The sequence below is a fragment of the Procambarus clarkii genome, chromosome 20 (assembly GCF_040958095.1).
Source record: "Procambarus clarkii isolate CNS0578487 chromosome 20, FALCON_Pclarkii_2.0, whole genome shotgun sequence".
Taxonomy (NCBI): Eukaryota; Metazoa; Arthropoda; class Malacostraca; order Decapoda; family Cambaridae; genus Procambarus; species Procambarus clarkii.
The window spans coordinates 16,978,644-16,998,780 of record NC_091169.1 but is presented as its reverse complement, the minus strand read 5'-3'; the positions used below and the strand labels follow the sequence as shown (position 1 = coordinate 16,998,780).

The 20,137-nt window shown below is 41.4% G+C and overlaps 1 protein-coding gene across 1 annotated transcript in view; it reads right to left on the bottom strand.

The window, feature by feature from the left end:
- LOC123755252 (ionotropic receptor 21a) overlaps window positions 1–20,137 on the bottom strand; it is a 273,589-nt gene that overhangs the window by 70,697 nt on the left and 182,755 nt on the right. Inside the window, exon 10 of the mRNA XM_069327997.1 lies at window positions 13,770–13,895. Coding sequence (XP_069184098.1) covers window positions 13,770–13,895 — 126 coding nt within the window. The remainder of the gene's footprint in view (window positions 1–13,769; window positions 13,896–20,137) is intronic.

Below are 20,137 nucleotides of genomic sequence, written 5' to 3'. Positions count from 1 at the left end.
GAGGCCCATGGGATACATCTTGATTAAATAATAATTGTATCAAAATCAGTCGTCAGATTTATTGGGGTTTAATTTAGTTAATTGATTCAGAGGATTGAATAGCCCATCATTAAAGTCAAGTATGGTTCTGAGACTGCTGTGGGTTCAGTGACATTGGTCACAGTGACTTGTAGCTGTTTAGGCTACTGTTCACTGAGTTCCCACTGAGGCCTCATGAACTCATCTTCAGCTTTAAATGATGATATTAACATCAACCTCTGTTGTTATAGTCAGCTGTAATCGCCTTAGTATAATGCTACTGGAGATATGTAATCAGCTGACAAATTAAGATTTCTACTGGTATTGTTTATCTGCAGGCATAGGACTCCTCAGACTTCATACTGGGCCTGAGAGTAATTTGCCTTCTGCAGAATTTAATATGGTTATGCCCTGATATTCAGTAGGGCTACCGATGAATCGATGGTAGTAGTCTGTCCCTACAAGGATACCGAAGTCGGTGAGGTGATCAGACTTAATATTATCTGCCAATTTTATTTCTCTATTTCTCAGGAATTTGGCTGTTGCTCTCAGACCTTGTACTTGTAGGTCGGCTGGTATTTTGTCCGCCACAATGGCTTGTACTTGACAGACGTAGCTGCCTAACTGTACTGATGGTTGTACCACCTGGTAGACTTGAGGTTCTGTATCTGTTAAAAAACCCTGAGATGTTGATTGTCGTCTGGGCTACAAGCCTTAATCATAGTTCATCTGCCAACTTTTTAGTGACATGTGTTCTCTGGGACCCTTGGTCAAACAACCCACGGGTATGGACCTTGGCCCTCTTATTCTGGATGGTAATTTGGACAGTAGGCAAATCGTATTACCTTTAGACTTTGCCGATTGGACACTCGTTGTTTCTTGCACCTTGCAGTACTGTACTGTGGTTGGAATGCTATCTTCCACCTTCGGTTTGGAGACTTTGTTTTGGTGTCTCTGCACAATGCTGCATGGTGGTGACCCTTGTTACACCTATTACAGGTGTGTAATTGGGTATTACAGTCGTTGATGTTATGTTTCCTGAAACACCTCGTGTAATGTTGCAAATCTTTGAGTCGCTCAACACGGTTGTCACTATCAGGAAAATTAGGGCAGTGGTACATTGAATGTTTCTCATTGCAGAACAAACATGTTCCATATTTTCCAGTACCATTTGGAGTCCCGTTCTTGGGTCACACAGTAACCTTAGGCTTGGAGGGTCCCACTGCATATACGCCCATACTGCCACTGCTCCATTTTGGTGTTGAATTATATTGTCTAGATTGATTTGGAGTACCTTTGGTGCTCTGTAGTTTACTATTATTGGTTTCTGAAGGTTTACTCGGTGTTTTAATTTGTCATGTGTACGTGATTGATGAACTACTGAACGTAAACCCTAAGATATTTCATTCATAGATAAGATACTTTTATTATAATGAACACTCATTTGTCTTAATACGTCCCTAGGTATTTTCTCCTGGACAATTATTTTCAAGACCAACTCAGCCCCGTTAGTATCGGCTGTCAGGCTGAGGGTCTTGATCATTGATTCCACCTCTAGCTTGAAGACTTGGAGTGAATCAGCTGAAGCCTCCGGTGGGGGTAAATGCAACAGCTCATGAACTAAATGTGATGTTCTTACTTCTGGATCAGCATAATTATCCTTGAGGAGTTGTACTGCCAGATGATAGCCGTCATTAGTTAATCTCAGATGGGATACTACTGTTTTAGCCTCCTCTGATAATTGGACTTGAAGATAAGAGGATTTACTACTCTTAGGTTTACTACTTTGAAATCGCTGAAGGCTACGCCGCCGGTCTTTGACTGGCGATGTATTGTTCACTAATCTATTACACTAGTTTATTTAGTTTGATGATAATCTGGCTCTCTAGACCATCTAGGTTCAAATGATCATATAATGTGGGAACCGACCTGTAAGATTTATATATATTTAATTTATATGAATTTATATTTACGTAAATTTATATTTTTCAATAGCAATTTGTATGAGGTTAAGTGGACTGTATTTCTGCAAATTCTCACAAATCGATCCTTACACATTAGAGGGGGTTATATTAAATTTATATATATGCAGCCAATCAAACTACAGTATAAAACTACATATATTAGTATATAAAATTGGGGGTGTCTTATCTTATTGTACAGCAGGCTTAGTCCACCAGATATAACTGGGATGTAGACACCAAATTATCTTCGTGTGAGGCTAGCTTCCATCACCCAAGTAACTGATGTACCAAGATTAATTCTTGCTTCCTCTTCTTGTTCCTGTCAAAGGGCACTAGCTGTAAAGCTGAAATCCTAATATATGACAGCTATATCAGAGAAAACACATTATATATTATATAAGATAAGGACCAATCTTCAGATATCTTGAGATAGCCTATGGTAAAAATCTGCAGGGGTTAATAACCTGTATTAACCAAGGCTTAATTACCTGTATTTAGAGGCTCGTTCGCGTCCTAACCGGAATTAATCATATCTACCTGACATTACTGGCCAATAATGACTTAGATAAGATTTCGGAAAGACACTTCCCTTGTGGTTGTTAACAGCGTGTTGATGATGGTAGAGCACTAATTTGATCTCTATAACACTTCGTCCATGAGAAATTATAGGAGCTGAATTTGCTCCCCAGCGCTTCTGGTTTTAACACTGGCTGACCCTCACCCTACTGACGCTACTGGCTCACTTTGTCCAGATGTCAGTAAGTGATAGAAGGGTCACATTTACTTTATTTTGATACTAATAATTAGGTTAATTCAAATGAGATGTTTTTATGATGTAACAAGTCCAAAGACTAATGTATTTAAGAATAATTCCCAACAGAATAGCTGGTGAATTTATAGTACTATGTGGCAATGATATCCCGTTTTCTATTGACAGAAAATTCCACTACAAGCTACATTTTCTATGGGTAACTTGTGTATACAACACAGCAGCAATATTATCTGCCTATTGTATGTAATATTATTAAATGGTGTCGGGTTTTCCGACACCTTGGACGAAGTGTTATGGAGAGTAAATTAGTGCTTCTTCCAGCATCAACAGGCAGTCAACATCTAAACAAGGGAAGTGTCTATCCGAAATCTTATCTAGTCATTCCTGGTTAGTAATGTACGGTGGATAGAATAATTCTGGTTAGCACATTGGGCAGCAACATAACCCAGGTAATTATTCCTTGGTCCTTATCTTATAATATACCAATATTTCCTCTGATATAGCTGTCATATATATAGGATTACTGCTATATTGCAAGTGCCCTTTGACAGGAACAATTGAAGAGGATGCAAGAATTAATCCAAGTAAATCAGTACATGGTGTTGAAGCAGCCTCAACCACGAAGATTATTTGATGTCATCATCCTTGTTTATCCCTGGTGGACTAGGGCTATCATACAATAACATAAGATCTCCTAATTTTTATCACTAACATGTAGTTTAATATTGTAGTGAATGTTAGTCAATCAATTTTCACTGGCTACACATATAAATTTAATTTAACCCCCTCCCCCCAATAATGTGTAAGGAGATTGATTTGTGAGAATTTGCAGAAATACAGTCTGCTAAACATCATTCAATTGCTATCGAAATATATAAATTAACATAAATATAAATTCATATAAATTAAATATATATACATCTCACAGGTTAGTTCCCCAAACTCTGGGACTAGCCTCGTCACAAATTGTTGAACCTTTTCTAGTTTCGTAATGTGTTTCTTTAGGTGGGGGCTCCATGATCGGGCTGCATATGCTAAGTCTGGTCTCACGTAGGCAGTGTAAAGTGATCTGAATGCCTCCTTATCTAGGTTTCTAAAGGACGTTCCAACTTTTACTAGCTTAGAGTATGCGTCTGTTTTTATCAAATTTATATGTGCCTCAGGAGTTAGATTTGGTGTTACGTCCACTCCCAAGTCCCGTTCACGAATCGTCACTGGAAGATAGTTTCCCTTCGTTGTGTACTGACCCTTTGGTCTCCTATCACCTAGTCCCAGGTCCATAACTTTACACTTGCTCGTGTTGAACTCCAGTTGTCATTTCTCTGACCATCTCTGCAGCTTGTTCAAGTCTTCTTGGACTTGACTCCTGTACACATGTCGTTCACGTATATTACGAATTGATCTGGTCCCAACCCCGATCCTTGAGGTACTTCACTCGTTACAGTTCGTCAATCTGACTTCTCGCCGCTGACTGTTACTCTTTGGCTCCTGCCTGTTAAGTAATTCTTTACACAAGCTAAGGATTTTTCGCTTACTTCCACCTGCCTCTCCAGTTTAAATAGCAGTCTCCTGTGCGGTACTGTGTCAAAGACATTTTGGCAGTCCAGAAATATGCAGTCTTCCCATCCTTCCCTGTCCTGCCTTATTCTTGTTACTTTATCATAAAAATCCAGAATGTTTGTTAGGAATGATTTCCCTTCTCTGCATTCTTGTTGGTGTTTGTTTACACATCTTATGTTCTCTAGATTTGTAACCAGTCTTAATCTGATTTTTCTTTCAAGTACTTTACCGAGAATTCTTGTCAGTGATATAGGTCTGTAGCTAAGTGCCTCTTCCCTATCACCTTTTTTTCGAAAATTAGTAGCACATTTGTCTTCATCCAGCAACTGGGCAACTCTCCTTTCGTCAGTGATTCTTTATAGATCCTTGCTAGTGGCACGCTGAGGTCATGCGTTGCCTCTTTTAGAATCCACGGTGATACGTTGTCTGGTCCAACTGCTTTAATTTCATCCAGTGTTGTTAGCTGTTTTATTACCTCCTCTGCTTTCAGCTCCATATCTGATAGTCTCTTATATTGGGTCACCTCATCTTCTAACAATGGGAGCTTCTCAGGTTCGATTGTGAACACTCTATGGAACTGGCATTCAGTACCTCGCAGATTTCCTTGTCACTTTCCTTATATGCCCCCCCCCCCCCCCCTTCTGTTTCCCGTAATATTGTCACTTGTTCATTCATGGACATTTTCCTTTTTATGTGACTATGTAGTAATTTAGGTTGAATTTTCGCTTTCATTACAATATCGTTCTTTAAATCATTTCCAATTTTTTTTATATTTATGTATTCATTCCTAGCTCTGTTGTATCTAATCCTGATGTACTTTGCCTTTTGTACTTTTTCCACTCCCTCCTGCTTCTCATTTTTGCTTTCTGGCACTATCTATTAAACCATTGGTTATTATATTCCTCCTACTTTTTTCCTTTGCTGTTGGTATAAAACTGTCTTCCGTCTGCTTGCATTTCCACTTGACTAGGTCCATCATATCTTGCACTGTTTTTCCTCTTAGTTCCTCTTCTCACTGAATACTTCTTCCAGATATTCTCTGAAATCCCTTTTCCTATAGTCTACTCTTTTTATCCCAGACTTCTTGCTCCGTGGCCACAATTTTAAGCTCGATCATGTAATCAATGAATAGGACACAATGATCACTGACTACTCGTGGTATTTCATATTCCATATTGGTAATGTATCCTAATTCCTCATTCTGAACCATCAATGTATTGGTGAACAGATTACTGAGCTTCTTGTACTTCTTGTACTACTTCTGAGTACTCACACACTGTGTGTTCTTGTGTGTGTGTGTGTACTCACCTAGTTGTGCTTACGGGAATTTGGCTTTGGCTCTTTGGTTCCGCCTTTCAGCTCTCAATCAACTATAGTACAAATTTTTGTGCCTACTGGGCTCTATCAAATCTACATTTGACCCACGTGAGCAACACAAATGCGAACAAGTTTGAATCGTCCCCAAGCATATATGCGAATGAAAACTCCACACCCCAGAAGTGACTCGAACCCGGACTGCCAGGAGCACATTGCAACTGGTGTCATGGTGCCTTAAACCCACTCGACCATCAGTGACCGCACAAAAGGAGGTGATAGCCGAAGCTATTTAACCACCCCCCGGCGGCACTTTGATGGTAATGTTGGGCATAGCTATTTCATCAAATCACTTCATTTAAGTGGGGCCACATGAGCAACACAAATGCGAACAAGCTTGAATGGTCCCCAAGCATATATGCGAATGAAAACTCCACACCCCAGAAGAGACTCGAACTTGGACCACCAGGAGCACATTGCAACTGGTGTCACGGTGCCTTAAACCACTCGACCATCAGTGACCGCTTAAAAGGAGGTGACTGCCGAAGCTATTTAACACCCCCTCTCCCCTTCCTCTAAAGCCCTTTGATGGTAATCTTGGGCATAGCTATTTCATCAAATCACTTCATTTAAGTGGGGCAACGTGAGCAACTCAAATGCGATCAAGCTTCAATGGTCCCCAAGCATATATGCGAACGAAAAGCCCACACTCCAGAAGTGACTCGAGCCCAGACCGCCAGGAGCACATTGAATCCGGTGTCACGGTGCCTTAAACCCACACGACCATCAGTGACCACACAAAAGGAGTTGATAGCCGAAGCTATTTAACCACCCACCTGGCGGTGCAAATGAAAACTCCACACCCCAGAAGTGACTAAATAGTAATAGCTATGCCCAAGATTACCATCGAAGTGCCGCCAGGGGTGGGGGGGGGGGGTCAAACAGCTTCAGCTATCACCTCCTGATATGCTGTCACTGATGGTCGAGTAGACTAAGGCACCATGACACCAGTTGCAATGTGCTCTTGGAGGTCTGAGTTCGAGTCACTTCTGCGGTGTGGAGTTTTCATTTGCATATATGCTTGGGGATCATTCAAGCTTGTTTGCATATATATATATATATATATATACATATACATATATATATATATATATATATATATATATATATATATATATATATATATATATATATATATATATATATATATATATATATATATATACATATATATACATATATATATATATATATATATATATATATTATATATATATATATATATATATATATATATATATATGTATACATATATATATATATATATATATATATATATATATATATATATATATATATATATATGTATATATATATATATATATATATGTATATATATATATATATATATATATATATATATATATATATATATATACATATATATATATATATATATATATATATATATATATATATATATATATATATATATATATATATATATATATATATATATATATATATATATATATATATATATATATATATATATATATATATATAGTATTAAATATGACCGAAAAAGTAAGATTAATAATTCTAACACGAATTTTCTCGATCTTTCTTACGTTTCTCTTCACTGTTGATGGTAATTCAAAGATCAATTCTCCAAAATTAATTTTTATTTCTAGTCTGACGCGACACTTGAGCGCGTTTCGTAAAACTTATTACATTTTCAAAGACTTTAGTTTACAAACACACAACTGAAACTGAATAGAGCTTACACATCTTCGATTTTATATCTACATTTGGGTGAGGTGGATGAGGTGAAAACAAACTTTCAACAATGGGTATTGAATGGGTATTAAATTCAAACACAAGACAGAACACTAAACAATGGGTATTGAATGGAAGTAATTGTAGAAAGCCTATTGGTCCATATTTCTTGATGCTTCTATATTGGAGCGGAGTCTTGAAGTGGGTAGAATATAGTTGTGCATTAATTGGCTGTTGATTGCTGGTGTTGACTTCTTGATGTGTAGTGCCTCGCAGACGTCAAGCCACCTGCTATCGCTGTATCTATCGATGATTTCTGTGTTGTTTGCTAAGATTGCTCTGGTGATGGTTTGTTTGTGGGAAGAGATTATATGTTCCTTAATGGAGCCCTGTTGCTTATGCATCGTTAAACGCCTGGAAAGAGATGTTGTTGTCTTGCCTATATACTGGGTTTTTTGGAGCTTACAGTCCCCAAGAGGGCATTTGAAGGCATAGACGACGTTGGTCTCTTTTAAAGCGTTCTGCTTTGTGTCTGGAGAGTTTCTCATGAGTAGGCTGGCCGTTTTTCTGGTTTTATAGTAAATCGTCAGTTGTATCTTCTGATTTTTGTCTGTAGGGATAACGTTTCTACTGACAATATCTTTCAGGACCCTTTCCTCCGTTTTATGGGCTGTGGAAAAGAAGTTCCTGAAATAGGAACTAATAGGGGGTATAGGTGTTGTGTTAGTTGTCTCTTCAGAGGTTGCATGGCATTTCACTTTCCTTCTTATGATGTCTTCCACGAAACCATTGGAGAAGCCGTTGTTGACTAGGACCTGCCTTACCCTACAGAGTTCTTCGTCGACTTGCTTCCATTCTGAGCTGTGGCTGAGAGCACGGTCGACATAAGCGTTAACAACACTCCTCTTGTACCTGTCCGGGCAGTCACTGTTGGCATTCAGGCACATTCCTATGTTTGTTTCCTTAGTGTAGACTGCAGTGTGGAAAACTCCGCTCCTTTCCATGACTGTTACATCTAGAAAGGGCAGCTTCCCATCCTTCTCCATCTCGTAAGTGAAACGCAACACAGAATTCTGCTCAAATGCCTCCTTCAGCTCCTGCAGATGTCTGACATCAGGTACCTGTGTAAAAATGTCGTTAACATACCTGCAGTATATGGCCGGTTTCAAGTTCATGTCGACTAAGACTTTTTGCTCGATGGTATCCATGTAGAAGTTTGTAAACAGGACACCTAGGGGAGAACCCATGGCGACCCCATCTACTTGCTTATACATGTGTCCATCCGGGCTCAAGAAGGGTGCCTCTTTAGTACAAGCTTGGAGTAGTTTCCTTAGACTGTTTCCTTAGACTAACAGTCTAAGGAAACTACTCCTAGCTTGTACTAAAGAGGCACCCTTCTTGAGCCCGGATGGACACATGTATAAGCAAGTAGATGGGGTCGCCATGGGTTCTCTCCTAGGTGTCCTGTTTGCAAACTTGTACATGGGTACCATCGAGCAAAAAGTCTTAGTCGACATGAACTTGAAACCGGCCATATACTGCAGGTATGTTGACGACATTTTTACACAGGTACCTGATGTCAGACATCTGCAGGAGCTGAAGGAGGCATTTGAGCAGAATTCTGTGTTGCGTTTCACTTACGAGATGGAGAAGGATGGGAAGCTGCCCTTTCTAGATGTAACAGTCATGGATAGGAGCGGAGTTTTCCACACTGCAGTCTACACTAAGAAAACAAACATAGAAATGTGCCTGAATGCCAACAGTGACTGCCCGGACAGGTACAAGAGGAGTGCTGTTAACGCTTATGTCGACCGTGCCCTCAGCCACAGCTCAGAATGGAAGCAAGTCGACGAAGAACTCTGCAGGGTAAGGCAGGTCCTAGTCAACAACGGCTTCTCCAATGGTTTCGTGGAAGACATCATAAGAAGGAAAGTGAAACGCCATGCAACCTCTGAAGAGACAACTAACACAACACCTATACCCCCTATTAGACTATTTTACAGGAACTTCTTTTCCACAGCCCATAAAACGGAGGAAAGAGTCCTGAAAGATATTGTCAGTAGAAACGTTATCCCTACAGACAAAAATCAGAAGATACAACTGACGATTTACTATAAAACCAGAAAAACGGCCAGCCTACTCATGAGAAACTCTCCAGACACAAAGCAGAACGCTTTAAAAGAGACCAACGTCGTCTATGCCTTCAAATGCCCTCTTGGGGACTGTAAGCCTCAAAAAACCCAGTATATAGGAAAGACAACAACATCTCTTTCCAGGCGTTTAACGATGCATAAGCAACAGGGCTCCATTAAGGAACATATAATCTCTTCCCACAAACAAACCATCACCAGAGAAATCTTAGCAAACAACACAGAAATCATCGATTGATACAGCGATAGCAGGCGGCTTGATGTCTGCGAGGCACTACACATCAAGAAGTCAACACCAGCAATCAACAGCCAATTAATGCACAACTAAATTCTTCCCACTTCAAGACTCAAGACACTTCAAGACTCTCCATATCAACTTATAGAGAATATGAAGACATGATAAGGAACATAGGGAATACAAAGAATGAACACTGAACATGTGAAGAACAAGCTAAGAACATTGAGAACATGAAAACATGACAAAGAACATAGTGAACATACGGGGAAAATGGTAGAAAAAATTTGAACTGAGCATGCTGTGAACATTTGTTGAACATGGAATGAACACAGAAAACATGGAAAAAAATGTGAAGAACACAGCTGAATATAGAGAAAATATGCAAATAGAGTATGATTATTGAAGATTGGATAAGTTGGGGATGAGAAGGTAAGGGAGGGAAAGTGTACGGTGAGATTTTGACCATGTGATTATTGCTTACTTGGGTAAACAAAAGGTATTGAAGGTAAGGTGTTATATGACAGTGTGAATATTACAGAGCTGAGTACAAAAAGGGTATTAAAGGAAATGATAGACTGGAGAGAGGATTGATCTGAAATAATTTGATGAACATTGAACTAAGTGAAGAACATGAGTTGGAACTCGATAATTTGCTTTTGATTTATTTGCAGGGGGGGTCTGAAAATGTAGTTGAGTGTTCAAATCTCAGGGGGATTTGGACTGATAGTAATGAATTTACAGGAGTGAACTTGGACAGAGGACAAGAGCTAGAGTTTTATAATTGTTTACATTATATTTACTATGTCTGAAATACAGAGGGTAAAAATTTCAGGGAAATTGATTTGTTATTTACAAAGATACGAGAGAGAACTAAGGTGGGGACGAGAGCTGGAGCTCGTTAACTGTTTTTGATCTTATTTACGGTGTCTGAAATACAGAGGGTAAAAATTTCAGGGAAATTGATGGGCTATTTACAAAGATACGAGAGAGAACTAAGGTGGGGACGAGAGCTGGAGCTCGTTAACTGGTTTGATCTTATTTACGGTGTCTGAAATACAAAAGGGTAAAAATTTCAGGGGAATTGATAGGATATTAACAAAGACTTGAGGGGGGAGTAGGGTGGGGGACGAGAGCTGGAGCTCAGTAACTGACTTGATCTTATTTACTACGACTGAAATATGAATGTTTAAAATTTCAGGGGGATTGGACTGCTAGTAGCGAAAATGTGGTCTCTGTCAAATTTGGGTCTTCAATTGGACTCTGACGAATTTCTGTTGATAATTGGACTCTGATGAAATTTGAGCTTAAAACTGTCTGATTAATTTTGATAGAAAACTGGACTCTGATTAATTTCGATCAAGAACTGGACTCTGATGAATTTTGCTCTCAAAGTAGACTCTGTCAAATTTCTGTTGATAATTGGACTCTGACGAAAATTGGGTATTAAACTGTCTCTGACTAATTTTGCTGGCAAACTGGAATCTGGCGAATTTCTGTTGATAATTGGACTCTGATGAAATATGAGCTTAAAACTGTCTCTGACTAATTTTGCTCACACAGTGGACTCTGTTCATTTTTAGGTATAAAATGGTCTCTGACGAAATTCTGTCTATAACTGGACTCTCTTCAATTTTGGTCTTTACAGGTGAAATAGCCGTAAATGGATATAAAACTGAATGTTATGGCTAAGATGTCTGTTTTCCTTAACAAAACATCTAAGACAATATTCTCTGAAAATGTTTTTTTTTTTTACAAAATTTGGTCATAAACATATAAATAAACTTCTATGATTATTTGAAACTCTGAAATATTTTCTTAAAACTGAACTCTGAAAAAATTTGAGTTTCTCCCATATGAACTTTAACAAACTTGTATGAACTTATTTTCATCATAAGAACTTTTAACAACTTCTAAAATCTGTGACTGACAAAATTTACCTGAAAACCCTGACTCACACGCGGGATATTGGACCTCAAAACCCTGGCTCCCACAGGTAACTTTTTCCCCCTTTGAACCTGAAAACCATGGCTCACACAGGTAACTTTTTCCGAAGTTGAAAACAGGCAAAATATGTCCGTAGAGTTTACCTGAAAATGCTGTGACACAAACACGATATTTTCTAACAATTTTCTTTAGTATTTTCCTACTTATTTTCCTCATAAGAACGCTTAACAAACCTCTAAAATCTCAGAAATTATTTTCCTCATAAGAATTCCTTACTTCCAAATCTGTGACTCCCCAAATTTGCCTGAAAACCCTAAAGCGCTACAAGTGATATTTGAATTTCTCCCATAAGAACTTTAACAAACTCGTATGAACTTATTTTTAGCATAAGAACTTTTAACAAAATTCTATAATCTCAGAAATTACTCGCTCATAAGATATCCTTAATTCCAAATCTGTGACTCCCCAAATTAGCCTGAAAACCCCCAAGCGCTACACGTGATATTTCTAAATTTACCTGAAAACCCCCAAGCGCCACAGGTAACTTTTTCCCCCAGAAAAAAAGTTACCTGTGGCGCTTACCCCCTACTATTTCCCTTGACGAGCTTCAGCAAGTGTCCCTTGACGAGCTTCAGCAAGTGTCCCAGGTCGAGCTTCATCAATTAAGTGCCACTGGACTAGCTTCAGCAAGGGTCTCTGGACGTGCTTCAGCATGAACCCCTGGGCGAGCTTCATCAAGTGTCCCTGGACGAGCTTCAGCAAGTGTCCCTTTGCGAGCTTCAGCAAGTGTCCCTGGACGAGCTTCAGCAAGTGTACTGGACGAGCTTCAGCAAGTGTCCCTGGACGAACTTCATCAAGGGTCCCGGGATGAGCTTAAAAAAATTGTCCTGGTACGAGCTTTATCAAGTTTCCTGGCACGAGCTTCACAAAATGTCGTAAGACGAGCTTCGCAAAGTGTCGTAAGACAAGCTTCGTCAATTATCCTGAAACGAGCTTTGTCAAGTGTCGTGGGACGAGCTTCGTCAAGTGCTTTGGTACGAGTGTCATCATTTGTCCTGATACGAGCTTCGTCAAGTGTCCAGGGACGAGCTTCGTCAAGTGTCATGGGACGAGCTTGGTTAAGTGTCCTGGGACGAGCTTCGTCAAGTGTCCTGGGACAAGCTTTGTCAAGTGTCCTGGGACGAGCTTCGTCAAGTGTCCTGGGACGAGCTTCGTCAAGTGTCCTGGGACGAGCTTCGTTAAGTGTCCTGAGATGAGCTTTGTTAAGTGTCCTGAGACGAGCTTCGTCAAGTATCCTGGGACGAGCTTCGTCAAGTGTCCTGGGACGAGCTTCGCCAAGTGTCCTGGGACGAGCTTCGTCAAGTGTCCTGGGACGAGCTTCGACAAGTGTCCTGGGACGAGCTTCGTCAAGTGTCCTGGGATGAGCTTCGTCAAGTGTCCTGGGACGAGCTTCGTCAAGTGTCCTGGGACGAGCTTCGACAAGTGTCCTGGGACGAGCTTCGTCAAGTGTCCTGGGATGAGCTTCGTCAAGTGTCCTGGGACGAGCTTCGTCAAGTGTCCTGGGACGAGCTTCGACAAGTGTCCTGGGACGAGCTTCGTCAAGTGTCCTGGGACGAGCTTCGTCAAGTGTCCTGGGACGAGCTTCGTCAAGTGTCCTGGGACGAGCTTCGTCAAGTGTCCTGAAACGAGCTTTGTTAAGTGTCCTGGGTCGACCTTCGCCAAGTATTTTGGGACGAGCTTCTTCAAGTGTCATGAGACCGCTTCGTCAAGTGTCCTGGGACGAGTTTCATCAAGTGTCTTTGGAGGAGCTTCATTAAGTGTTCAGAGACAAGCTTTATCAAATGGTCAGGTCGAGCTTCAAGACGTTTAGTGAAGACTTAAACAAATGGTGTTTCCGATTAAATATTATCACCAGTGAAGGCTTTCCATTGAGTGGAGTATTTCTCCATACATTTTAGGCCGGATTTTCCCTACGTCGGTCATTGCTATGAGAATATAAAGACAAATTGGAAGGGAGTGAGTGGTAATACCTGGACAATCTGTCTGATGGTGGTGATTGGCTGCTCTACCACCCGTACCATCATGTAGGCCGTCAGGTTGCTGCAGTAGAAGATAGTTACTACGAATCCGCTCACCATCACTGCCCCCAGGAGCATCTGAAGAAGATAACACCAGCACAATTTCAACTTGTAATTTCACACCCGCATCACAACAATATACGTCAAAATACATTGGCCTCTTCAGGCACCAAGCTTCGATGTACACACTGAAAACGATATTCTGTCAATAACTCTAAGAAAGAAAGTCTGTTTGTGTGTCGGTGCTAGGTTGGAGGTCAAACACTTGGGACTATCCTCAACCAACTTTGCAGGGAGAATGGTCTCGGGTATGAGACATACATAGGCTGATTGGAGTCGTTCGTATTAATCTTAATTAAGGTGGGGATGAGGCAAAATAGTGACCCCTACAAAATCGGTGGCAGAGTCTCTATATGTTTTCACTGAAAATTAATGAATGAGAATTTAGTATTAAATGAAAAAGTCTTTCTTTTCGAGGTTAGAGGCCAGACATGCATATACATATGCATGTCTGTATATGAACGTGCATATACTTTAATTTATGATTAAAATATATGAATGAACATACACTCCACGCCTTTCCCCCCTCCCATCTCCCACTTCCATCACACGCCCTTCCCTCGTCCCCCCAAAATTCCTCCATATCCCTCAAGCCTCTCTCCATCCTATCGTCTTCCTCCCCCTCTCTTTATCCCCTTCAATTTTCTCTTTCCCATTTAGCCCCTCTTTCCTCTCATAAAATATAATATTAGGAGAGTTGCCGGCAGTGCCCGGGACATTCTGTCTCTTCGCACTCCTCTTCCTCTATCTCCTCTTTGACCCTCTCGTCCCTATCCCCTTTGTTGCTCCCCCTGTCCTCTCCTCTTTCTCCCTTCCTACCCTTCCCCCCCTTCATTCGTCTCCAACCCAACATGAACCTTAGTCATGGCTTTAGTGCTGTTGACTTTTCCCTTTCACTGTACATACTTAAATGTTCTAAACTCTCTAACAAACGTGACCGAACCTAAGCCTAACCTTTATTTATCTCTTTCTCTTCATTTTCTTACATTCCCATTCTTTTTCCTATTATTACACCGTTTATTACCCCTTCCCTTCCCTTCCGTACCTTTCGCCTTGCTCTTATCTTCGTCTACGACTTACGCCTCCTCACCTTTCTCTTGCCTTACTTAATTTCCGTGCCTCCCTCGTCTCCTTTTTCTTGGTAGATGAGGGGACTCTGGGTTGGGTCATGGTGTCTTTGCTACATCCTGCTATTAGGGCATTTAATAATGTAGGGGTCGTCATTTGTGCTTGGAATGTCATGGAGGCAATACCAGGTGTATTAATTTTGTTGCCATGATCTGTTCGTTTGTTGTCTCCTTGTGGAGTAGTGCTTTGTTTTCTCCAGTTACTCGAGGTCCTGGTCTTGCTTAGACTGGAGGGAATTGTTGCTTTAGTCTGTTGCTGGTTTTTATTTTAATTTATTCGGACTTGCCGAGGAGTGTTTCACTGCCTTTTAACTGAGGGTCTAGTAGATTATGGTCTTGGAGTTGTGGCTGTGGGTTGCTGGGTAGATCCGATGGCATGAATTTCTTTTACTCTTTCTGGACATCGTTTGTTCCAGGCGTGATGTGTATCCTCGCAGTTTGGACATTTTGCTTTCGTTGGTTTGCTTTCTTTATGCAGATTATTGCAGATGTGGATGTTATGTAGCTCGCAGTATACTCCACATCGTTCCGGGCCTCTTCAGCCATCTTTATGGTGGCCGAAGCTCTGATAACTGTAACTGCACATGAGCTCTGAATTGCATAGCGTTAGACTTAATTGTCCATAGATCCCTACATTCAGAGTGTTGATGCGAGGTCGTTTTATTGATACAAGCACCTGTCTAGTTTCTACATTGTCGTACTTACACCTTTTTGTTGTTGTTACATTGGGGAATTCTAAGAGCCTGGTTGAATTGACTTCAACCGGGAAATGTTGTACTATCATCTTGGTGATTTTTTCCTCTGGTTTTAGGTCAACTAGGGCTTCCGTATTCCTGAGGTTTATAATTATATCTTGGTTAGCAGTGGATATATTATATCAGTCTTTAATGTCAGGTTTGGCTTTGAGATCTGATCCTGGGTGCTCTTTTTCCAGTGTAACAATGTAGGCATAAGTGGGACCATCTACTGGTCTTTTGGTTTTGAAGATGGTCCTTGGCATTGGTTTGGGGGCTGCTCATGGGCCCTGGCTGACTTCTAAATTAATTTCGTCGGGCATTTCTTCGGTTCTTTTTCGTTTATTTGTCTTTCCGTTCCTACAATATGCCAAGGTGGCTTATTGTGAGTGGGGTTATCATCCAGTTCATTGTTTCTCTCACCTTCAGCAATTTTTCTCGCCCTCGCCACGAGATTACTGTGTCCTTCTGACCTAAACAATTTCAGAGGGATGGTCAGGAGAGTCATTTCCGGGCAGGATATGGTCTTAATGCACTGAATTCTGCAATGACGTGACATTGCGACACACTGGCTGCCAAGAAAGGCAGCCAAAGGCATATCAAGTGACCACTGTTCCAATGGTTATTGCCTCCCTGACAGAAACCTTCAGCAAGATGCTTGACAAAAACATTCCAAGCACTGGAACAGACCAATCCACAGTCTAGGAAGGAAGTATTAACAAGGTTAAAAAATCTACTGAATTTATTTCTTCCACACTTCTGCAAGCCCTACCTGGAAAAGGTTGACGAAGTATAAGTCGAAGAAGGTGACGAAACCGAATTATTTCAGCACCCAACGGCAGTCTCCACTCCAACCAAGAAGACAAAAGCCGGTAGGGAAATCAGCACTTTAGAAACCACCATGGCTTCAATGGTTTCAACTCTAACAGAATAAGGTGGTTAAGGTGTCCTGTACACCAGTTGTAAAGTGCTCCAGGAAGTATGGGTTCGAGCCACTTCTGGGGTGTGAATTTTCAGTTGCATATATGCCTGGGAACCATTCAGATTTGTTCGCATTTGTGTTGCTCATGTGTGCCCCAAAGAATGAGGTGATTTGATAAAATACTAAGCCTAAGATTACCTCCAATGTGCCGGCGGAATGATGGGGAATTAGCCTTGGCTACCATCATCTTTTGTCCGGTCGTCATGGTCGAGTGGTTAAAGTGTCCTGAACACCAGTTCCAAAGTTCTCCTGGTAGTATGGGTTTGAGTCACTTCTGGGGAGTGAGTTTTCAGTTGCATATATGCCTGAGAACCATTCAGGTTTGTTCGCATTGAGAAGACCTACTGGCAGTATGGGTTTGAGTTTCTTCTACAGAGTGAGTTTTCAGTTGCATATATGCCTGGGAACCATTCAAGCTTGTTCGCATTTCTGTTCCTTACATGTGCCTCAAAGATTGAGGTGAATTGATAAAATACTATGCCCAAGATTACCATCAGAGTGCTGGTGGGATGATGGGAAATTAGCCTTGCCTACCATCATCTTTTGTCCGGTCCTGATGGTCGAGTTGTTAAGGTGTCCTGAACACCAGTTCCAAAGTTCTCTTGGCAGTATGGGTTTGAGTCACTTCTGAGGTGTGAGTTTTCAGTTGCATATATGCCTGAGAACCATTCAGGATTATTCGCATTTGTGTTCTTCACATGTGCCCCAAAGATTGAGGAGATTTGAGAAAATACTATGCCAAAGATTACCATCAGAGTGCCGGCGGGATGATGGGGAACTAGCCTCGACTACATCATCTTTTGTCCGGTCGAGTGGTTAAGGTGTCCTGTACACAGGTTGCAAAGTGCTTCTGGCGGTATGGGGTCGAGTCACATCTGGGGTGCGAATTTTCAGTTGCATATATACCTGGGGACCATTCAGGCTTGTTCGCATTTGTGTTCCTCAATTGAGCCTAAAAGATTGAGGTGATTTGAGAAAATACTATGCCAAAGATTACCATAAGAGTGCCGGCGGGATGAAGGGGAATTAGCCTCGGCTACCCTCATCTTTTATCCAGTCGTAATGGTCGAGTGGTTAAGGTGTCCTGTACACCAGTTGGAAAGTGCTTCTGGCAGTATAGGTTCGAGTCATTTCTGGGGGGTGAATTTTCAGTTGCATATATACCTGGGGACCATTCAGGCTTGTTCGCATTTGTGTTCCTCACGCGTGCCCCAAAGAATGAGATGATTTCATAAAATACTATGCCCAAGATTACATTCAGAGTGCCGACGGGATGATGGGAAATTATCCTCGGCTACCATCATCTGTTGTCTGGTCCTGATGGTCGATTGGTTAAGGTGTCCTGTACGCCAGTTGCAAAGTGCTCCTGGCAGTATGGGTTTGAGTCACTTCTGGGATGTGAATTTTCAGTTGCATATATACCTGGGGACCATTCAGGCTTGTTTGCATTTGAATACCTCACATGTGCCCCAAAGAATGAAGTGATTTGATAATATACTATGCCCAAGATTACCATCAGAGTGCTGGTGGGATGATGGGGAATTAGCCTCGGCTATTATCATCTTTTGTCCAGTTGTGATAGTCGAGTGGTTAAAGTGTCCTAAATCCCAGTTCCAAAGTTCTCCTGGTAGTATGGGTTTCAATAACTTCTGTGGTGTGAGTTTTCTGTTGCATATATGCCTGGGAACCATTCAGGATTGTTCGCATTTGTGTTCCTCACGTGTGCAGCAAAGAAAGAGGTGATTTGATAAAATACTATGCCTAAGATTATCATCAGAGAGCCGACGGGATGATGGGGAATTAGACTAGGCTATTATCATCTTTTGTCCAGTCATGATGGTCGAGTGGTTAAAGTGTCCTGTACACCAATTGCAAAGTGCTCCTGGCAGTATGGGTTCGAGTCACTTCTGGGGAGTAAGTTTTCAATTGGTTATACGCCAGGGAACCATTCATGCTTGTTCACATTTGTGTTCCTCACGTGTGCCACAAAGAATGAGATGATATGATAAAATACTATGGCCAAGGTTACCATCAGAGTGCCGGCGGGATGATGGTGAATTAGCCTCGGCTACACTCATCTTTTGTCCAGTCATGATGGTCGAGTGGTTAAGGTGCCCTGTACACCAGTTGAGAAGTGTTCCTGGCAGTATGGGTTCGAGTAACTTATGGGGTGTGAATTTTCAGTTGCATATATGCTTAGGGACCATTCAGGCTTGTTAGCATTTGTGTTCCTTAAGTGTACCTCAAAGAGTTAGGTGATTTGATAAAATACAATGCCCAAGATTACCATCAAAGTGCCGGTGGGATGATTGGGAATTAGACTCGGCTGCCATCATCTTTCGTCCGGTCGTAATGGTCGAGTGGTTAAGGTGTCCTCTACACCAGTTGCAAAGTGCTCCTGGCAGCATGGTTTCGAATCACTTCTGGGATGTGAATTTTCAGTTGCATATCTGCCTGGGAACCATTCAGGCTTGTTTGCATTTGTGTTCCTCACGTGTGCCCCAAAGAATGAGGTGATTTGATAAAATACAATGCCCAAGATTACCATCAGAGTGCCAGCGGGATGATGGGGAATTAGCCTCGGCTACCATCATCTGTTGTCCGGTCGTGATGGTCGAGTGGTTAAGGTGTCCTATACACCAGTTGAGAAGAGGTCCTGGCAGTATGAGTTCGAGTCACTTCTGGGGTGTGAATTTTCATTTGCATATATGCCTGGGAACCATTCAGGCTTGTTTGCATTTGTGTTCCTCACGTGTGCCCCAAAGAATGAGGTGATTTGATAAAATACCATGCCAATGATTACCTTAAGAGGGCCGGCGGGTTGATGGGGCATTAGCCTTCGCTACCATCATCTTTTGTCCGGTCGTGATGGTCGAGTGGTTAAAGTGTCCTGAACACCAGTTGCAAAGTGCTCCTGGCAATATAGGTTCGAGTCGCTTCTTGGGTGTGAGTTTTCAATTTCAGATATGCCTGGGAACCATTCAGGCTTGTTCGCATTTATGTTCCTCACGTGTTCCCCAAAGAATGAGGTGATTTGATGAAATACTGTGGCCAATATTACCATCAAAATTCCAGCGGGATGATGGGGAACTAGCATCGACTACCATCATCTTTTGTTCGGTTGTGATGGTTGATTGGTAAAAGTGACCTGAACACCAGTTGCAAAGTGCTCTTGGAAGTAAAGGTTCGTGTCACTTCTGTGGATTTGAGTTTTCAGTTGCATATATGCCTAGGAACCATTCAGGCTTGTTAAAATTTGTGTTCCTCACGTGTGCCCCAAAGAATGAGGTGATTTGGTAAAATACTATGCCCAAGATTACCATCAGAGTGCCGGCGGGATGTTGGGGAATTAGCCTCGGCTACCATCATCTTTTGTCTGTTCGTGATTGTCGAGTGGTTAAGGTGTCCTGAACACCA